The 17,788-nt window shown below is 41.0% G+C and overlaps 1 gene segment (V, D, J or C); it reads right to left on the minus strand.

Moving 5' to 3' along the window:
• Window positions 1–4,358: 4,358 nt before the first annotated feature.
• Window positions 4,359–4,929, minus strand: LOC111140130. The segment is given in 2 exon segments: window positions 4,359–4,765; window positions 4,869–4,929. Coding segments are annotated over 2 exon segments (453 nt in total).
• Window positions 4,930–17,788: the final 12,859 nt, after the last annotated feature.

The following is a 17,788-nucleotide window of genomic DNA, read 5'->3' on the forward strand; positions in this document are numbered from 1 at the left end:
CTAGGACTTCTAATAGTATGTTGAACAAGAGTGGTGAGAGTGGGCATCCTTGTCGTGCTCCTGATCTCAAAGGAAAGGCTGCAAACTTTTTCCCATTGAGGATGATATTCGCTGTGGGTTTTTCATAGAGAGATTTGAAGTAGTTCAGGAATGTTCCCTCTATCCTTATACTTTGAAGCATTTTAATCAGGCACGGATGCTGGATTTTGTCAAATGCTTTTCCTGCATCAATTGAGAGGACAATGTGGTTCTTCTCTCTTCTCTTATTAATTTTTCCTATCACATTGATTGATTTGTGAATGTTGAACCATCCTTGTAGCTCAGGGATGAATCCCACCTGGTCATTTTGGATAATCTTCTTAATGTGCTGTTGGATCCTGTTTGCTAGGATCTTGTTAAGAATCTTAGCATCCATATTCATTAGTGATATTGGTCTGAAATTCTCCTTTTTGGTAGGGTCTTTGCCTGGTTTGGGGATCAGGGTAATGCTGGCTTCACAGAAAGAGTCTGGAAGTTTTCCTTCTGCTTTAATTTTTTGAAACAGCTTCAGGAGAATAGGTGTTATTTCTTCTTTGAAAGTTTGGTAGAATTCCCCAGGGAATCCATCAGGTCCTGGGCTCTTGTTTTTTGGGAGGTTTTTGATCACTGCTTCAATCTCGTTACTAGATATCGGTCTATTTAGGTTGTCGATTTCTTCCTGGTTCAATTTTGGGAGTTTACAGTTTTCCAGGAATGCATCCATTTCATCTAGGTTGCTTAGCTTATTGGAATATAAGCTGATATATACGTTGATAATAACTTCTGAAGATTGTTTCTACTTCCTTGGTGTTAGTTGTGATCTCTCCCTTTTCATTCATAATTTTATTAATTTGGGCTTTCTCTCTTTTCTTTTGGATAAGTGTGGCCAAAGGTTTATCGATCTTATTGATTCAAAAAACCAGCTTCTAGTTTCATTGATACATTCTACTGTATCTCTGGTTTCTCCCTCATTGATCTGAGCTCTAATCTTCATTATTTCCCTTCTTATGTGTGGAGTTGGTTTGATTTGTTGTTGATTCTCCAGTTTTTTCAGGTGTAGAGACAGCTGCTGTGTTCTGGATTTTGTATGGATTTTCTACATCATTTCTAGATTTTTCAATTCTTTTGAGGGAGGCTTGGATGGCTATGTATTTCCCCCTTAGGACCGCCTTTGCTGTATCCCATAGGTTTTGGACTGAAGTGTCTTTATTCTCATTGGTTTCCATTAATTGTTTCAGTTCTTCTTTGATCTCCTGGTTGATCCAAGCATTCTTAAGCAAGGTAGTCTTTAGCTTCCAGGTGTTTGAATTCCTTCTGAAATTTCCTTGTGATTGAGCTCCAGTTTCAAAGCATTGTGATCTGAGAATATGCAGGGAATAATCTCAGTCTTATGGTATCAGTTGAATCCTGATTTGTGACGCAGTATGTGGTCTATTCTGGAGAAGGTTCCATGTGCACTTGAGAAGAATGAGTATTCTGTTGTTTTAGGGTGGAATGTTGTGTATGTATCTATGAGGTCCATCTGGTCCAATGTGTCATTCAATACTCTTGTTTCTTTATTGATTTTCTGCTTCGATGATCTGTCTATTTCTGAGAGAGGTGTGTTAAGATCTCCTACTATTAATGTATTCATATCAATATGACTCTTTACCTTGATTAACAGTTTTCTTATGTAGTTGGCTGCTCCCATATTGGGGAATAGATATTTACAATTGTTAGATCATCTTGGTGGATAGTCCCTTTAAGAATGATGTAGTGTCCTTCTGTATCTCTGACTACAGTCTTTAGTTTAAAATCTAAATTGTCTGATATGAGAATCGCTACTCCGGCCTTTTTTTTGAGGTCCATTGGCATGAAAGATGCTTCTCCATCCCTTCACTTTCAGTCTGGGTGTATCCTTAGGTTCAAAATGGGTCTCTTGTAGAGAACTTATGGATGGGTCCTGTCATTTTATTCAATCTTCAACCCTGTGCCATTTTATGGGCGCATTTAGGCCATTCAATTTGAGAGTGATTATTGATAGATACGTTTTTATTGACATCATGTTACCTTTGAAGTCTTTCTTTCTGTAGATTATCTCTATATTTCTGTTCAATGATATTCTTAGGATTTTTCTTCTTTTATAGAACCCCCCTTAATATTTCCTGCAGTGTCAGTTTGGTGGTCACAAACTCTTTCAAACCTTGTCGGTCTTGGAAGCTCTTTATCTCTCCATCCATTTTGAATGTCAGTCTTGCTGGATAAATTATTCTTGGCTGCATGTTCTTCTCACTTAGTGCCCTGAATGTATCTTGCCAGCCCTTTCTGGCTTGCCAGGTCTCTGTGGACAGGTCTGACGTTATTCTGATGGGCTTTCCTCTGTAAGTAAGGAATTTCTTTGATTTTGCTGCCTTCAAGAGGGCCTGTCTACAATTATAATTCCTCATTCTTACTATCAGGTGTCTCGAGGACTTTTGAGAATGTATAATCTTGGGGGAGAGACCCTTCTGCCTCTAGTACATGAACGCTGGTTCTATTCGTGAGATTGGGAAAATTTCATGGAGAACTTGTTCCACTATATCTTCTAGACTTCTTTCTTTCTCCTCCCCTTCAGGGATTCCAATAATTCTGACGTTGGAACATTTCTTGACATCATTTATTTCCCTGATTCTGTTTTCGTGGCTTCTAAGCTGTTTGTTCCAGGCTTCCTCCTGATCCTTTTTCTCTGTTTGTCCTCCAGATCACTAATTCTATCTTCTGTCTCAGTTACCTTAGCTTTGAGAGAATTTAGATTAGATTGGAACTCATTGAGAGCATTGTGAACATCATCCCTGGTGCCTTTCAGTTCTGCCCTAATCAATTCCGTTTGGTCTTCCATGGCTTTCTCCAACCTAGCTATTGCCTGGATAATTGTTAGCCTGAATTCCCTTTCTGGCATATTGTCTATGTTGGTAGACATTAGCTCTGTTGTAGAAGGCCCATCCTCTGTATTTTTCTTCTGTTGGGCATTCCTCCTCCTAGTCATTTTGGTGAGAGATGGCTGAACGGATGTAGCTGGATGTATCGACCGTGGTGCACTCAAGGTACACCCTGGATCACTTCTGCCCAGTGGCATCTTCTGCCCCTGTAGAGATCCAGACGTGTATAATTCTAATCTCAGGTTGATTTCATGGGTGATCGGAGTTCTTTGGTAGGTAATCAGCTCATTTTAGGGTACAGGTTAAAACGATGCCTCCTCCTACTTCCCGCCATCTTGTCTTTCTCCTACATCATTATTTTTTGATGTAGTGTTCAACAATTCATTATTTGTGTGTAACACCCTGTGCTCACCCATCATGAGTCCTTATTGCCCATCACCAGTTTTCCCCATCCCACCCCTCCTACTCCTCCAAAACCCAGCTTGTTCCACAGAGAAACATACTGATTTCTGATATCATTTGTTTGGGGTTTTCTCTCTTCCTTTTAATAAATCTAGGTAGAGGTTTTTCAATTTTATTGTTTTCTTTTTCTCCAGGAAACTAGACCTTGCTTTTTTGTTCTGTTTTGTGTTTGTTTGTTTTTGTTTTGTTTTTGTATCATTTATTACTGCTCTAATCTTTACTATTTCCTTCCTTCTCCTGTATTTAGCCTTTAGTCATCAACTTTCTCTAGCTCCTTCAGGTGTAACGTTAGAGTGTTTCATTCAGATTTTTCTTGCTTCTTGCGGTTTTCCTGTATGCTGTGTATTTTTGTCTTAGGACCACTTTTGCTGCAGAGAAATTAGGGGAAAGTGAAAAAGTTTCATATTCGTGTGTGTGTGTGTGTGTGTGTGTGTGTGTGTGTGTGTGTGTGTTTATGCATGTGTGTGTGTAATCTCCAGACTACACATCACACCTGGAGGGCGTTTGACTGCTTTCCATTCTTGTCACTAACATTGATGCTATAAGCATTGTTTAAAACAGTGACTCCCTAACAAAGACCCTTTCTTCTTTTACTTTGGATTGTTGATGTCTCTGTGGTCTCCTGTCCAGCGTGCACTTTATGCTGCTTCTAGCATGTTTGCATGCTGAGCAGGGTGGAACTGTGATGCACAGTGAGAGCAGCTGGGAGTCCTGTAAAAGTTCACTTGATGAGCACCAGTTTATTTGTGATTCATTGGTATTTAGGGACAGGTATATACAACCCGAGTGACTCTGTATTTTGTGCATTTTAGTATAATTGTTTTCCCATTAGAACAAATTTTCAAAGTCAGAGAGTGAAGAGGTAAGCACAGAATCATGTGTGCAGAGAAGGTCCCTGAGGGAAAGTGTTCTCTGGAGAGGAATCACGAGATCCTGAAGGGAAACCTACCCCTAACCTTCATCTGCATCTGCTCCTGGGGCTTAAAGACAGGATTGGTGAGTGGTGTTCACCCCCTCGTGCCCAGGTCCCATCCTACAGTGAGGTTTGTGTCTGGGCTTACACTGATGTCCCCTCACTGTGTCCTTCACACAGTAATACAGGGCCGTGTCCTCTGCTCTCAGGCTGTTTATCTGCAGATACAGCGTGTTCTTGCTGTTGTCTCTGGAGATGGTGAATTGGCCCTTTACAGAGTCAGCATAGTATGTGGTACCTCCACCACTGCTAATACTTGCGACCCACTGCAGCCCCTTCCCTGGAGGCTGGCATACCCAGTACACGTAGTAGTTGCTGAAGGTGAATCCAGAGGCTGCACAGGAGAGTCTCAGGGACCCCCCAGCCTTCACCAGATCTCCCCCAGACTCTACAAGCTGCACCTCACACTGGATACCTGCAGACAGAAGACATCCTGGTCAGGAAACTGTCATACGCCCATGGTTTCTTTTACTGATATCCACTCATATCCTCAACATCTTTTGTTCAACATGAATTACCTTTTAAAAGAGCAACAAGGAAAACCCAGCCAAGCACAAACTCCATTATGAGTTGTCTGTGTCCTATCCTGAGTACCAATTGGAACACCTGGAATCCTGGTGCTGGGGTTCCTCTCCCAGCTGCAGAGTCAGGTTTGGGCTGTTTTTAACCAGCAGATGGAGGGCCTTATTTGCATGTTCTCTGACTATATATTCAGCTTAGGATCTATGTGACCATAGAGGGCAATGGCCAGAAGAGATGTGGGTGCCTTTGTTTTGGGGGCATTGAACATTTAAGAATAGAAGATGGTTTTCATTATATAACCTCCCAGAGTATATACTTGGATATGTGCTTTCTTTTTACATATTCACACAAATGTTGTGGGATTGATGTCATGTTATGCCATAACGAAATATAAACCTACACCAAGAATTTTAGAAGGTTTCATGAGGTGTCCAAGAGCACACACAGGGTGAGAGTGAGCCCCAGTATGTGGCTCTGTGCTCATCCCCACAGGATACACTGTCCCCTGAACCACCTGGAGGGCAGAGTGTGCAGGCTGTTGAGGAATGTGGAACCCCTTCTGTAATGGGGACAGGATGATTTTACTGCCTCTCTATATTGCTCTGAAATATAGAGAGCATCAGGTTTGTGTAGGTGTTTTCTAACATTTCAGTGTCTATGTGCTCCTTCCAAGTCATCTCTGGGATTATTTGTAAGAATTTTTGTGAGTAAGCTTGAACAGAATGAATGGCATACAGGCAGAGTGTGTGATAGGGTAAACATGGGTGTCATTATCAACATTATCCAGAGAGAACAAATCAATTCTCTATAAAACTTCCTGTATTTTCTCTGGAATTCCTCCTTCCTCATCCCTTCTTCACTATGTACCCACACAACTATGGGCTTTTCTCATGTTACTTAGACTAGTTTTAGTTTTGAAGAATTTATATTGTATGTAATTTTGTTTGTAGGATTTTTTTTTTTTTTGCTCTGCACAAATTCTTGAAAATTCAACCATGCCAGTGTCTGTAGCAAGAATCATTTATTAATGTTTGGCAGTTACCCAAGGAGTGAACATAGCACAATTTTATTTTACTGTATTTTTTTATTTTTAAAATTATTTTAATTAACATTTATTATTTGTCCCAGGGGTACAGGACTGTGAATCATCAGGCTTACACACTTCACAGCACTCACCATAGCACATACCCTCTCCAATGTCCATAACCCACCACCCTATCCCTATTCCCACACCCTCCAACAACCCTCAGTTTGTTTTGTGTGATTAAGAGTCCCTCATGGTTTGTCTCCCTCCCAATCCCATTGTGTTTCATTTTTTCCCTCCCTACCCTCAACGACCCCCTGTCTTGCCTTCAAATTCCTCATATCAGGGAGATCATATGACAATTGTCTTTCTCTGAGTGACTGATTTCACTCAGCATAATAACTTTCAGTTCCATCCGCATCATTGCAAAGGGCAAGATTTCATTTCTTTTGATGGCTGCATAGTATTCCATTGTGTATATACACCATATCTTCTTTATTCATTCATCTATTGATGAACATCTACATTCTACCTATAGTTGGGCTATTGTGGACATTGCTGCTATAAATATTTGGGTGCACATGCCGCTTCAGATCACTGTATTTGTATCTTTAGGGTAAATATCCAGTAGTGTGATTGGTGGGGCATAGGGTAGTAGTGCGATTGCTGGGGCATAGGTAGCTCTATTTCCAACTTTTTGAGGAACCATGCTGTTTTCCAGAGTGGTTGCACCAGCTTGCCTTCCCACCAACAGTGTAGGAGGGTTCCCCTTTCTCTGCATCCTCACCAGCATCTGTCATTTCCTGACTTGTTAATTTTAGCCATTCTGACTGGTGTGAGGTGGTATCGCATTGTGGTTTTGATTTGTATTTCTCTGATGCCGAGTGATGTGGAGCATTTGTTCATGTGACTGTTGGCCACCTGGATGTCTTCTTTGTAGAAATGTCCATTCATGTCTTCTGCCCATTTCTTGATTGGATTATTTGTTCTTTAGGTTTTGAGTTTGATAACTTCTTTATAGATTTTGAATACTAGCCCTTTATCTGATATGTTATTTGTGAATATCTTCTCCCATTCTGTCAGTCGTCTTTTGATTTTGTTGACTGCTTCCTTTGCTGTCCAAAAGGTTTGGTCTTGATGAAATCCCAATAGCTTAGTTTTGTCCTTGCTTTCCCTGCCTTTGCCAATGTTTCTAGGATGACGTTGCTGTGGCTGAGGTTGAAGAGATTGCTGCCTATGTTCTCAAGGATTTTGATGGATTTCTGTCTCACATTGAGGTCTTTCATCCATTTGAGTCTATTTTTGTGTGTGGTGTAAGGAAATTGTCCAGTTTCATTCCTCTGTATGTGGCTGTACAATTTTATAGTATTTTAATTATTTATTTACTTAAAAATTTTTCATTTTTATTTTATAGATTACATCTGTGGCAGAGAGTTTTACATCTAGATCTTTCTTCTGCTTTGAATTCCTCTCTCTAGCCATCTTGCCCAGAGAAGGATGGATGAATGAGTAAACAAAAGCACAAATATCAACCCAAACTCAAACAAAATACACACTGGACAAGTCTGAAGAGGTCAGAACCAAACAAACAAAAATTCTGGGTGTGGAAGAGAGAATATAATCTCCCATGTGGATAAAACAGGGGGATCCACTTGGTCCTGCACATATTTTGGTCTGCGTGTTAGAAGAAACTAAATCCCAAAATTGTAAAGAAAGCAAAACTTATATATATACACAAAATAATTGAATACAGTGAGAGTAAGCAAAAAATGAAGAATATATGTATAAAAAGTACGTGTTTGAAGAGTGAAATAAGTCAAGCAGAGAGAGTCAATTATCATATGGTTTCACTTATTTGTGGAGCATAACAAATAGCATGGAGGACAAGGGGATATGGAGAGGAGAAGGGAGTTGAGGGAAATTGGAAGGGGAGGTGAACCATGAGAGACTATGGACTCTGAAAAACAATCTGAGGGTTTTGAAGGGGCGGGGATGAGAGGTTGGGGGAGCCAGGTGGTGGGTATTAAGGAGGGCACATATGGCATGGAGAACTGGGTATGGTGCAAAAACAATGAATACTGTTATGCTGAAAAAAAATTTAAAAAAAGTGAAAAAAAGGTTATACATCAAAAAGTAAAAAAAATTTCAAAACAGAGTAGTTAAAATGACAAAGTCATTGAAAAGAAAAAAAAGAAAAAAGAAAAAGAAAATTTAAACTGAAATAGCAATGAATCATGAGAAAAAAACTCAAATTCTGTGTAGTATTTTCCCCTAGAGCTGGAGTTGTGCAGTGCTGAGTGCTCTGTACACTTGGTGTTCCATGTTCTTCCAGCTGTTCTTCTGGGGGAGGGGCCTGATGCACTGATTCTCAGGTGTCTCTGTGTCAGTGGTGTTGTATCACCCATTGTCAGGGGTCAGGGTCAGGGTAAGCTGATTTTAGTTTTTCTATGTGGTTTTTGTTCCCTGAAGGTGTTTGAGTCTCTTTAGAGGATGAGAATAAAAATGGCCATATGGTGATCTCCATCCCGGGAGCTGAATGATTCCAGCACCTTTCTACAGTTAACATTCAGGGATAAGAGGTCTTCCCTTCCCTTATATATGTGCCACTGTGCAGAATCCTGTGGTGTGCACTTGCACCAGTCCTTCTGGGTAGGTGGAGGGTCCTGCCTTTCTGTCCTCAAGATCCCCCATGGAGAGTGGTTACCTGGTCATATGCACTCTTGAGCCACCCCTCCTGTGGGATGGCAGTGGGACACCACTTTTTTTTTTTTTTGGCATTTGCAACATCCCTCCCCCACACTGAGATTTGTCACCAGAGCTGGCAGGGCTCCGGGTTTATAGAGAACTGAGCTCAGAGCCCCGCCCAATTTCCCAGACCATAACCAGTTTCCCTGCTCTAATGCTGAGGAGCTCTGCAGGTTCAGGCATTCCCATTTGTCTGTGTCTCCATGATCCTGAGACCACAAGTCCCACCTAAAATTCTGCTCCTCCCCGTTCACCAAAGAGCACGTTTCAAGCAGGAATTTCTCTCACTGGAGCAGATTTGTAAAGGTTCTAGTTCTGCCATCAGGGGCTGTATCGCTTATGTTGGCTGGCTTTCTGAAGTTCCCTCCCCCATTGTTTATCTTCTGATATATCTCCTTTGTTTCACTTCTAGGCACGCCATCCTTGAAAAAAGTGGTTCATTTTCTATTTATAGAATTCCAGCATTTTTTTCAGTACCTCTCAGGTTGAACTCATAGATGTGCTGAGTGGTTAGACAGTTATCTAGCTAAATTCAGGGAAGCAGATGAAATGAAGTCTCCGACTGTTTTACCGTCTTGCTTGATCAGTGCATTTAAGAACTCTTAATTGTGCATCATAATAGCTCAGTTATCCTTTATTGAGGAGAAGAGTAAACATCACTCAAGAGCCTCACCTAATCCTCTGGAAAGGGGTTTCACGTTTTTGTTTATATGAAGGATATTTATTTCATATAAGGTGAAATTATGACCGTGTTATTTTCTCTATATTCAGAATGAGTTTGATATAAGAAGACGCATACTGATGCCTACATTTATAGAAGGTTGATGTGTGATGGTGAAGTCTATGTGTCAAAGTGACTGGGTCATGGGTGCCCAGATTAAACATTGCTTTTGTGGGTGCCTATAATGATGTTCCAGAAGAGACTGGTATTTGCAGCCGTGGTCTCTGAGCCAGTGGGCATCATCCAATCCATTAAGGTTCTGAATGGAATGAAATGCAGAGGGAGGAATTCCCTCATTCTTCTTTCCTGTATGCTTGATCTGGAACATGCTTGATCTGGAACAGGAACAGTACTGTCTTTCTGCCTTTGGAGACAATTACTCTTTCATATCTCCAGATTCTCCAGTTTATGCTATTTCAACAAAGCTAATATATTAGACCAATTCAGCCCTTTCCTTGGAGCTTCTCAGACCCAGTTCATCCTGCAGATACTGAAGGTGAACCCACAGGTTGCACAAGAAAGTTTCAGGGACTCCAAGGATTTCACAAGGTCTCCCCCAGACTCCACCAACCACACTTCACATGGACACCTGCAGACACGAGATCTCCATTGTTTCTCTCACTCATATCCAGTCACATGTCTCTTGGTCAACATAAATTAGCTTTTAAAATGGTAACTATGGAAACCCAGCCAAGCACAAATTCCATGGTGAGTTGTTTGCGTTCTGCCTTGATGGGATCACCTTGGATTCCTGGGCCTGGGGCTCCTCTCTCATTTCTAGGGTCAGGGCTGGGCTGCTTTAATCAGCAGAAGTAGGGCCCTATTTGCTTGTATTCTGCCTATACAGCTAGCTTGGGACCTGTGTTTACAGAGTGGGCAGCGACCAGATCAGATGTGATTGCTTTTGACTCAGTGGTATTGACAACATTTGCAAAATAGGGTTTTTGATTAAATGATTTTCCAGAGTGCATACTTCGGTTCATGTGCTATGTAATTTTTACATACTCACACAAATCTTGGGGCATAGACGTCATGTTACCACAGAAAGAGATCTGAACCTACATCCAGAATTGTAGAGGGTTTGTGAGACGTCCAAGAGCACATATGGGGTGAGAGTGAGCCTCAGGATGTATACCTGTGCTCCTCCCCATGGGACCTCCTGCCTTTTTGAAACACTTGCAGAACAAAATAGCAGGGTCATGAGGAATGTGGAACCCTTCCTGTATGGATAGGGTGGTTTTTCTTACTCTAGAGTTTCCCTGAAATACAGAGTGAATCAGGGTCTGCAGTGTGTTTTCAAGTCTCTGACATTGCAGTATCTCTGTCTTCCTCCTGAGTCATCTCTGGGATTATCTGTAATAGCTGTGGTGTGTGTATTTGACACAGGATGAAGTTCACACGTGTGGAGTGTGTGATATGGGAAACACTGTGGTCTCAGGCAACATTCTCAAGAGTGAGAAGGTCATGTCCCCTTAGATTTTCCTGTATTTTCCCTGGAATTCCTCCTTCTTCTCTTCCTTTCTTCACCCAGTCCCCACATAACTATTGATCTTTCTCATATTACCTTCCACAAGGCTCAATTTTCTACAACGTAAAAATGTTAGTTTTACTGTATGTCCTTTTATTTTTAGGGCTTATTTTCCTAAGCATCAATCCTTGGGAATATATCTATGTGGTTGTGTGTAGCAAAAATCATCAGTTTTATTTATTGGCAGCATTTCAGACAATGAACACAGGAGAATTTTATTTTTTCAGTAGTTTTTTAGGATTGGGATCATTTCTAGTTTCAGGTATTTCAATAAAGTTGCTTCCTAGCCTAGACTTGAAGGTGTAGTGTTCAGAGAATGTGTTATTTATACACTTTCCACAACAACAACTAACCAGAAGTAGTGTGGAGGTGCACATTTGCATCAATGTAGGAGTTTATCTGACTTGGGAGGGTTTTCTTATTATGTACTTGATTTTTTTTTTAAATTAAATTAAAAATTTTCAGTGTTCCAGAATTCATTGTTTATGCATCACACCCAGTGCTCCAAGCAATATGTGCCTTCCTTAATACCCAACATCAGAGTCACCTAACCTCCCACCCCCCTCCCTTCCTAAACCCTCAGTTTTTTTCTCAGAATCCATAGTCTTTCAAGGTTCATGTCTCTCTCTGATTTCCCCCGATTCACTTTTCCTTTCCATCTCCTAATGACCTCCAAGTTTTTCCTTATGTTCCAAAAATAAGTGAAACCATATGATAATTGACACTCTCTGCTTGACTTATTTCACTCAACATAATTTCCTCTAGTCCTTCCATGTTGATACAAAAGTTGGTTATTCATCCTTTCTGATGGAGGCATAATACTCCATAGTATATATGGACCACATCATCTTTATCCATTTATCTGTTGAATGACATCTCGGTACTTTCCACAGTTTTCCAACTGTGGCCATTGCTGCTATGAACATTGGGGTTATGTAGTTGTTTTTAGAAGCTCAGTTTCACAGATGGGAATTAGCATTTATTTATTTATTTACTCATTTCCATCAGAGTGTTATGTTTACATATTAGTGTTTGGGTTAGGTTTAGATTTCAGGATTAGGGGGTAGGGACTAAGGGTTACTGCTCAGTGCAAGTCCCCGGTATTTTGAAGTTCAGAACATCCCCAGAAAATAAATCTCAACCTTTCCTAAGATAAGAATGGTCCTGGAAGCCATCTACTGAACTGAGTAAGAAGGGGATTTGGTACTCTACATGTTTTTAAAAATGTTGATTCTAGAGGGGGGCAAGATGGAGGAAGAGTAGGGGACTTTATTTATGTTGGTTCCCTGAATTGAGCTGGAGACATACCAGAGCACTCTGAACACCCACAAAATCAACCTGAGATGTAAGAGGATATATCAGGATCGATACCTACAGAATATCTCTGGTCGCCGGTTTTGAGATATGAAGTGTGGAGCCATGATTCTGTGGGTAGATAATGGAAGATAAATGGAAGGAGGAGGAATCTTCCAAGGTCCTACAACCCTGGAGTGCAAAATTTTCCTGTGTTGCTGGTCGCGCACAGACTTACAGACCAGTAGCATCAGAGAAAGGACTTTAGGTTAGCCATCTCTCTGAAATATGGAGCTGTAGTGTCTCACATGCAAACATGGGGTGTCTGGTTGTTTTAGAAACACAAAGGACAGAGATTTGCCTGGACCTTGTAGCAAGGGCTGGGAATGCTGCTATGGGGTGCACAACCCAAGATGCTGTAGTTTTTAGCAGCACAGACAAAAATGGAGTCAGTGTGGCCTGGAGGGATTTCTGGAGAGGAGATTGTGATCTCTCAGTTCTGATACAGAAGTCTGAATACAGTTATTTCTGCTCTGACTCTCTGAAGAGACACAGAAAGCCACTAGGGAAAACTTTGAGAGAACAAAAGCCCCCTCAAACCGGCTTTCACTGATCCCATCCACCCACAAGGGGCAGAGCAACCCTGCCCAATAAGGGTTGACTGAGTAATGCTGCAGCAGACTCCTTCTCCAGAAGACTGGGTGAAAGAACAAGAGGCCTACAACACTAAGGTCCCTATAAAACAGGTGCATTTGCTTGGGTTGTGGTCAATAACTTGGGCTTTGTATATTCCCTCAACCACTCCCCAATAGAATGACTAGGAGGAGGAATACCCAACAGAAGAAAAATTTGGAGACTGTGACCTCTGCCACAGAAATAATGGATACGGATATAAGCAAGATGTTGGAAATACACTTCGATGTAACCATTATACAGACAATGGCTAGGTTGGAGAGAACAATTAACGGCAACATAGATTCTCTAAGGGAAGAAGTGAGAGATGATCTGGCAGAATTTAAAAATGCTATCAGTAAGATCTATTCTGATCTAGATATTCTAGCAGCCAGGGTAAATGAGGCAGAAGAATGGATTAGTGATGTAGAAGACAAACTGATAGAAGAGAAGGATTAGGAGGAGGTCTGAGACACACAGCTTAGAATCCATGAAAACAGAGTTCAAGAAATAAATGACCCCATGAAACATACCCATGTATATGTTCATACATACATGCATACATACATACAATACCTATGTATTGTATGAATATATAATTATTGGGATCTTTTAGGGGGTGGAGAGAGAGAGAGGACTAGAATATATATTTGAGCCAATCCTAGGTGAGAACATCCCTAATCTAGGGAATGAAATAAACACTCATGTCCTAGAGACAGAGAGGAAACCTCCCAAGATCAAGGAAAATAAACCAATGCCACGGCACATAGTAATAAAATACGCAAATCTTAAAAGCAAGGAAACCATCTTAATGGCAGTTATGGGGAAGAGATTCCTTATGTACAGACGGAGGAAAATCAGAATAATGTCAGAGCTGTCCACAGAGTCCTGGTAAACCAGAAAGGGCTGGTAGGATATATTCAGGGTATGAATGTGAAGAATATGCAGCCAAGAATACTTTATCTGGCAAGGTTCTCACCTAGAATGGATGGAGAGTCAAGGAACTTCCAAGACTCACAGAGACTGTAAGAATATGTAACCACTAAGCCAGAACTACAGGAATATTAAGGGAGGGGGTCCATAATATGAGAAAGATGCCAAGAATGTTATAGAACAGAAATTTACAGAGACGATCTATGGATACAAGGTCTTCACAAGCAACATGATGAAAATAAAATCATATCTTTCAATAATCACTCTCAACATGAACATCCTAAATTCTCCCATAAAATGGCACAGGGTTGCAGATTGGATAAGAAGACGGGACCCATCCACATGCTGTCTACAAGAGACTCATTCTGAACCTAAACATATGTCCAGACTAAATGTGAAGGGATGGAGAACGATCTTTCATGACTTGACTGCAAAGAAATCTGGGGTGGCCCTTCTCATATCAGACAAATTAGATTTTAAGCTAGACTGTAATAAGAGATGCAGAGGGACACTACATTGTGCTAAAAGTGTCTATCCACCAAGAATATCTAACAATTGTAAATATCTATACCCCCAACATGGGAGCAGTCAACAACATAAGCCAACTGTTAACAAAAACAAAAAGACATATTGTTAGTAATACCCTAATTGTAGGAGACATCAACACTCCAGTATCAACAACAGACTCATCATCTAAGCAGAAAATCAACAAAGAAGAGCTTCGAATGACCCACTAGACCAGTTGGACCTCATAAATATATACAAAACATTCGACTCTAAAACAACAGAATATTCATTCTTTCAAGCACTCATGGATGTTTCTCAAGAATAGACCACATACTGGGTCACAATTCAGGTCTCAACAATATCAAAAGACTGAGATTTCTGCCTGCATATTCTCAGACCATAATGCTTTAAAAGGAGCTCAATCACAAGAAAAAGTTAGGAAGGAAATCAAAATCTTGGAAGCTAAAGACCATCCTACTCAAGAATGTTTGGTTCAACCAGGAAGTCAAAGAAGAACTTAAAGAATTCATGGAAACCAATGAGAATGAAAACAAATCAGTCCAAAACCTATGGGACATGGCAAAGGTGGTCCTAAGGAGGAAATACATAGCCATCTAAGCCTCACTCAAAAAAGAAAGAAAAGAAAAGAAAAATTGTAAATACAAATATCTTCTCCCATTCTGTGGGTTGCCTCTTTGTTTTCTTGACTGTGTCCTTTGCTGTGCAGAAGCTTTTGATTTTGATGAAGTCCCAAAAGTTTATTTTCGCTTTTGTTTCCATTGCCTTTGGAGACATATCTTGAAAGAAGTTGCTGTTGCTGATATCGAAGAGATTACTGCCTATGTTCTCCTCTAGGATTCTGATGGATTCTTGTCTCACATTGAGGTCTTTTATCCACTTTGAGTTTATTTTTGTGTACGGTGTAAGAGAATGGTCGAGTTTCATTCTTCTACATATAGCTGTCCGGTTTTCCCAGCACCATTTATTGAAGAGACTGTCTTTTTTCCACTGTATATTTTTTCCTGTTTTGTCGAAGATTATTTGACCATAGAGTTGAGGGTCCATATCTGGGCTCTCTACTCTGTTCCACTGGTCTATGTGTCTCTTTTTATGCCAGTACCATGCTGTCTTGGTGATCACAGCTTTGTAGTAAAGCTTGAAATCAGGTAATGTGATGCCCCCAGTTTTATTTTTGTTTTTCAACATTTCCTTAGTGATTCGGGGTCTCTTCTGGTTCCATACAAATTTCTGGATTATTTGCTCCAGCTCTTTGAAAAATACCGGTGGAATTTTGATCGGAATGGCATTAAAAGTATAGATTGCTCTAGGCACTATAGACATTTTAACAATGTTTATTCTTCTGATCCAAGAGCATGGAATGGTCTTCCATCTTTTTGTGTCTTCTTCAATTTCTTTCATGAGTGTTCTGTAGTTCCTCGAGTACAGATCCTTTACCTCTTTGGTTAGGTTTATTCCCAGGTATCTTATGGTTCTTGGTGCTATAGTAAATGGAATCGATTCTCTAATTTCCCTTTCTGTATTTTCATTGTTAGTGTATAAGAAAGCCACTGATTTCTGTACATTGACTTTGTATCCTGCCAAGTTACTGAATTGCTGTATGAGTTCTAGTAGTTTGGGGGTGGAGTCTTTTGGGTTTTCCATATAAAGAATCATGTCATCTGTGAAGAGAGAGCGTTTGACTTCTTCTTAACCCTTTGTTCACACCATAGAAGGGCTGAGCTTGAGATATGGTGGGTCATGGGGGGCATATGTAGATCAGAAGGAGGCCTCAGAGGAGAGATGAGGGGCTACACAGCATCCTAAAATGGCCCCATGATTCTTACCCCGGGATAGTCTCCTCTCCTTGTGTGAGTGTGGGTGCAAACTCCAACTCGCTTTTCACCAAAAATGAAAGAAGTTAACCGATTTAATTAACGTCCCTAATCAGATGACTTGACTTGATCGAAAGGGAGATTGATTATCCCGGGTGGGCCTGACCTAAGCAGGTGAGCCTTTAAAGGAGAGTTGGGTCTTCCCCCAAAGAAGGGATTCAGAGCACAGGGTTGCTCTCCTGTCTGACGGCCTTATCACCCAACAGCCTTGCGGCAGACTGTCTGTGGAGGGGCCACCCCCAGCAGCAGAGGGCGTCAGTCTTACAACCGACTGCACGGAACAGGCTCTGACCAATCTGAATGAGCTTGACAGGACAATGAGCTCCAGGTGTGGCCTCAGCCCAAAGGCCTCTTTGACTGCAGTTTGGTGAGACCCTGAACAGAGGACCCAGTCAGGCTGGGCCCAGACTCCTGGCCTATAGAAACTGTAAAATCACAAGTGGGTATTGTTTTAAGCTGTTATGGAATGGGAGAAGATATTTGCAAATGACAGTACAGACAAAAGGTTGATATCCAGGATCTATAAAGAACTCCTCAAACTCAACACACACAAAACAGACAATCATATCAATAAATGGGCAGAAGATATGAACAGACACTTCTCCAATGAAGACATACAAATGGCTATCAGACACATGAAAAGAATGTTCATCATCACTAGCCATCAGGGAGATTCAAATGAAAACCACATTGAGATACCACCTTACACCAGTTAGAATAGCCAAAATTAGCAAGATAGGAAACAACATGTGTTGGAGAGGATGTGGAGAAAGGGGAACCCTCTTCCACTGTTGGTGGGAATGCAAGTTGGTGCAGCCACTTTGGAGAACAGTGTGGAGATTCCTCAAGAAATTAAAAATAGAGCTTCCCTAGTACCTTGCTATTGCACTACTGGGTATTTATCACAAAGATACAGATGTAGTGAAAAGAAGGGCCATCTGTACCCCAATGTTTATAGCAGCAATAGCCACGGTTGCCAAACTGTGGAAAGAACAAAGATGCCCTTCAATGGATGAATGGATAAGGAAGATGTGGTCCATATACACTATGGAGTATTATGCCTCCATCAGAAAAGATGAATACCCAACTTTTGTAGCCGCATGGACGGGACTGGAAGCGATTATGCTGAGTGAAATAAGTCAAGCAGAGAGAGTCAATTATCATGTGGTTTCACTGATTTGTGGAGCATAACAAATAGCATGGAGGACATGGGGAGATGGAGAGGAGAAGGGAGTTGAAGGAAATTGGAAGGGGAGGTAAACCATGAGGGACTATGGACTCTGAAAAACAATCTGAGGGTTTTGAAGGGGAAGGGGGTGGGAGGTTGGGGGAACCAGGTGGCGGGTATTAGAGAGGGCAGGGATTGCATGGAGCACTGGGTGTGGTGCAAAAACAAGGAATACTGTTATGCTGAAAAAAAATAAAAAAAAATAAGTCCAAAAAAATCGTTAATACACCAAATACATTTACACCTTAAGGAACTGGAGAATCAACAACAAATTAAGCCTAGCCTATGCACTGGAAGGGGAACAATTAAGATTAGAGCAGAGATCAATGAATTAGAAACCAGAAATACCACAGAACATATCAAAGAAAGTAGA

The sequence above is a fragment of the Enhydra lutris genome, unplaced genomic scaffold (genome assembly GCF_002288905.1).
Source record: "Enhydra lutris kenyoni isolate GAN:26980312 unplaced genomic scaffold, ASM228890v2 scaffoldscaffold181, whole genome shotgun sequence".
NCBI classification, from domain to species: domain Eukaryota; kingdom Metazoa; phylum Chordata; class Mammalia; order Carnivora; family Mustelidae; genus Enhydra; species Enhydra lutris.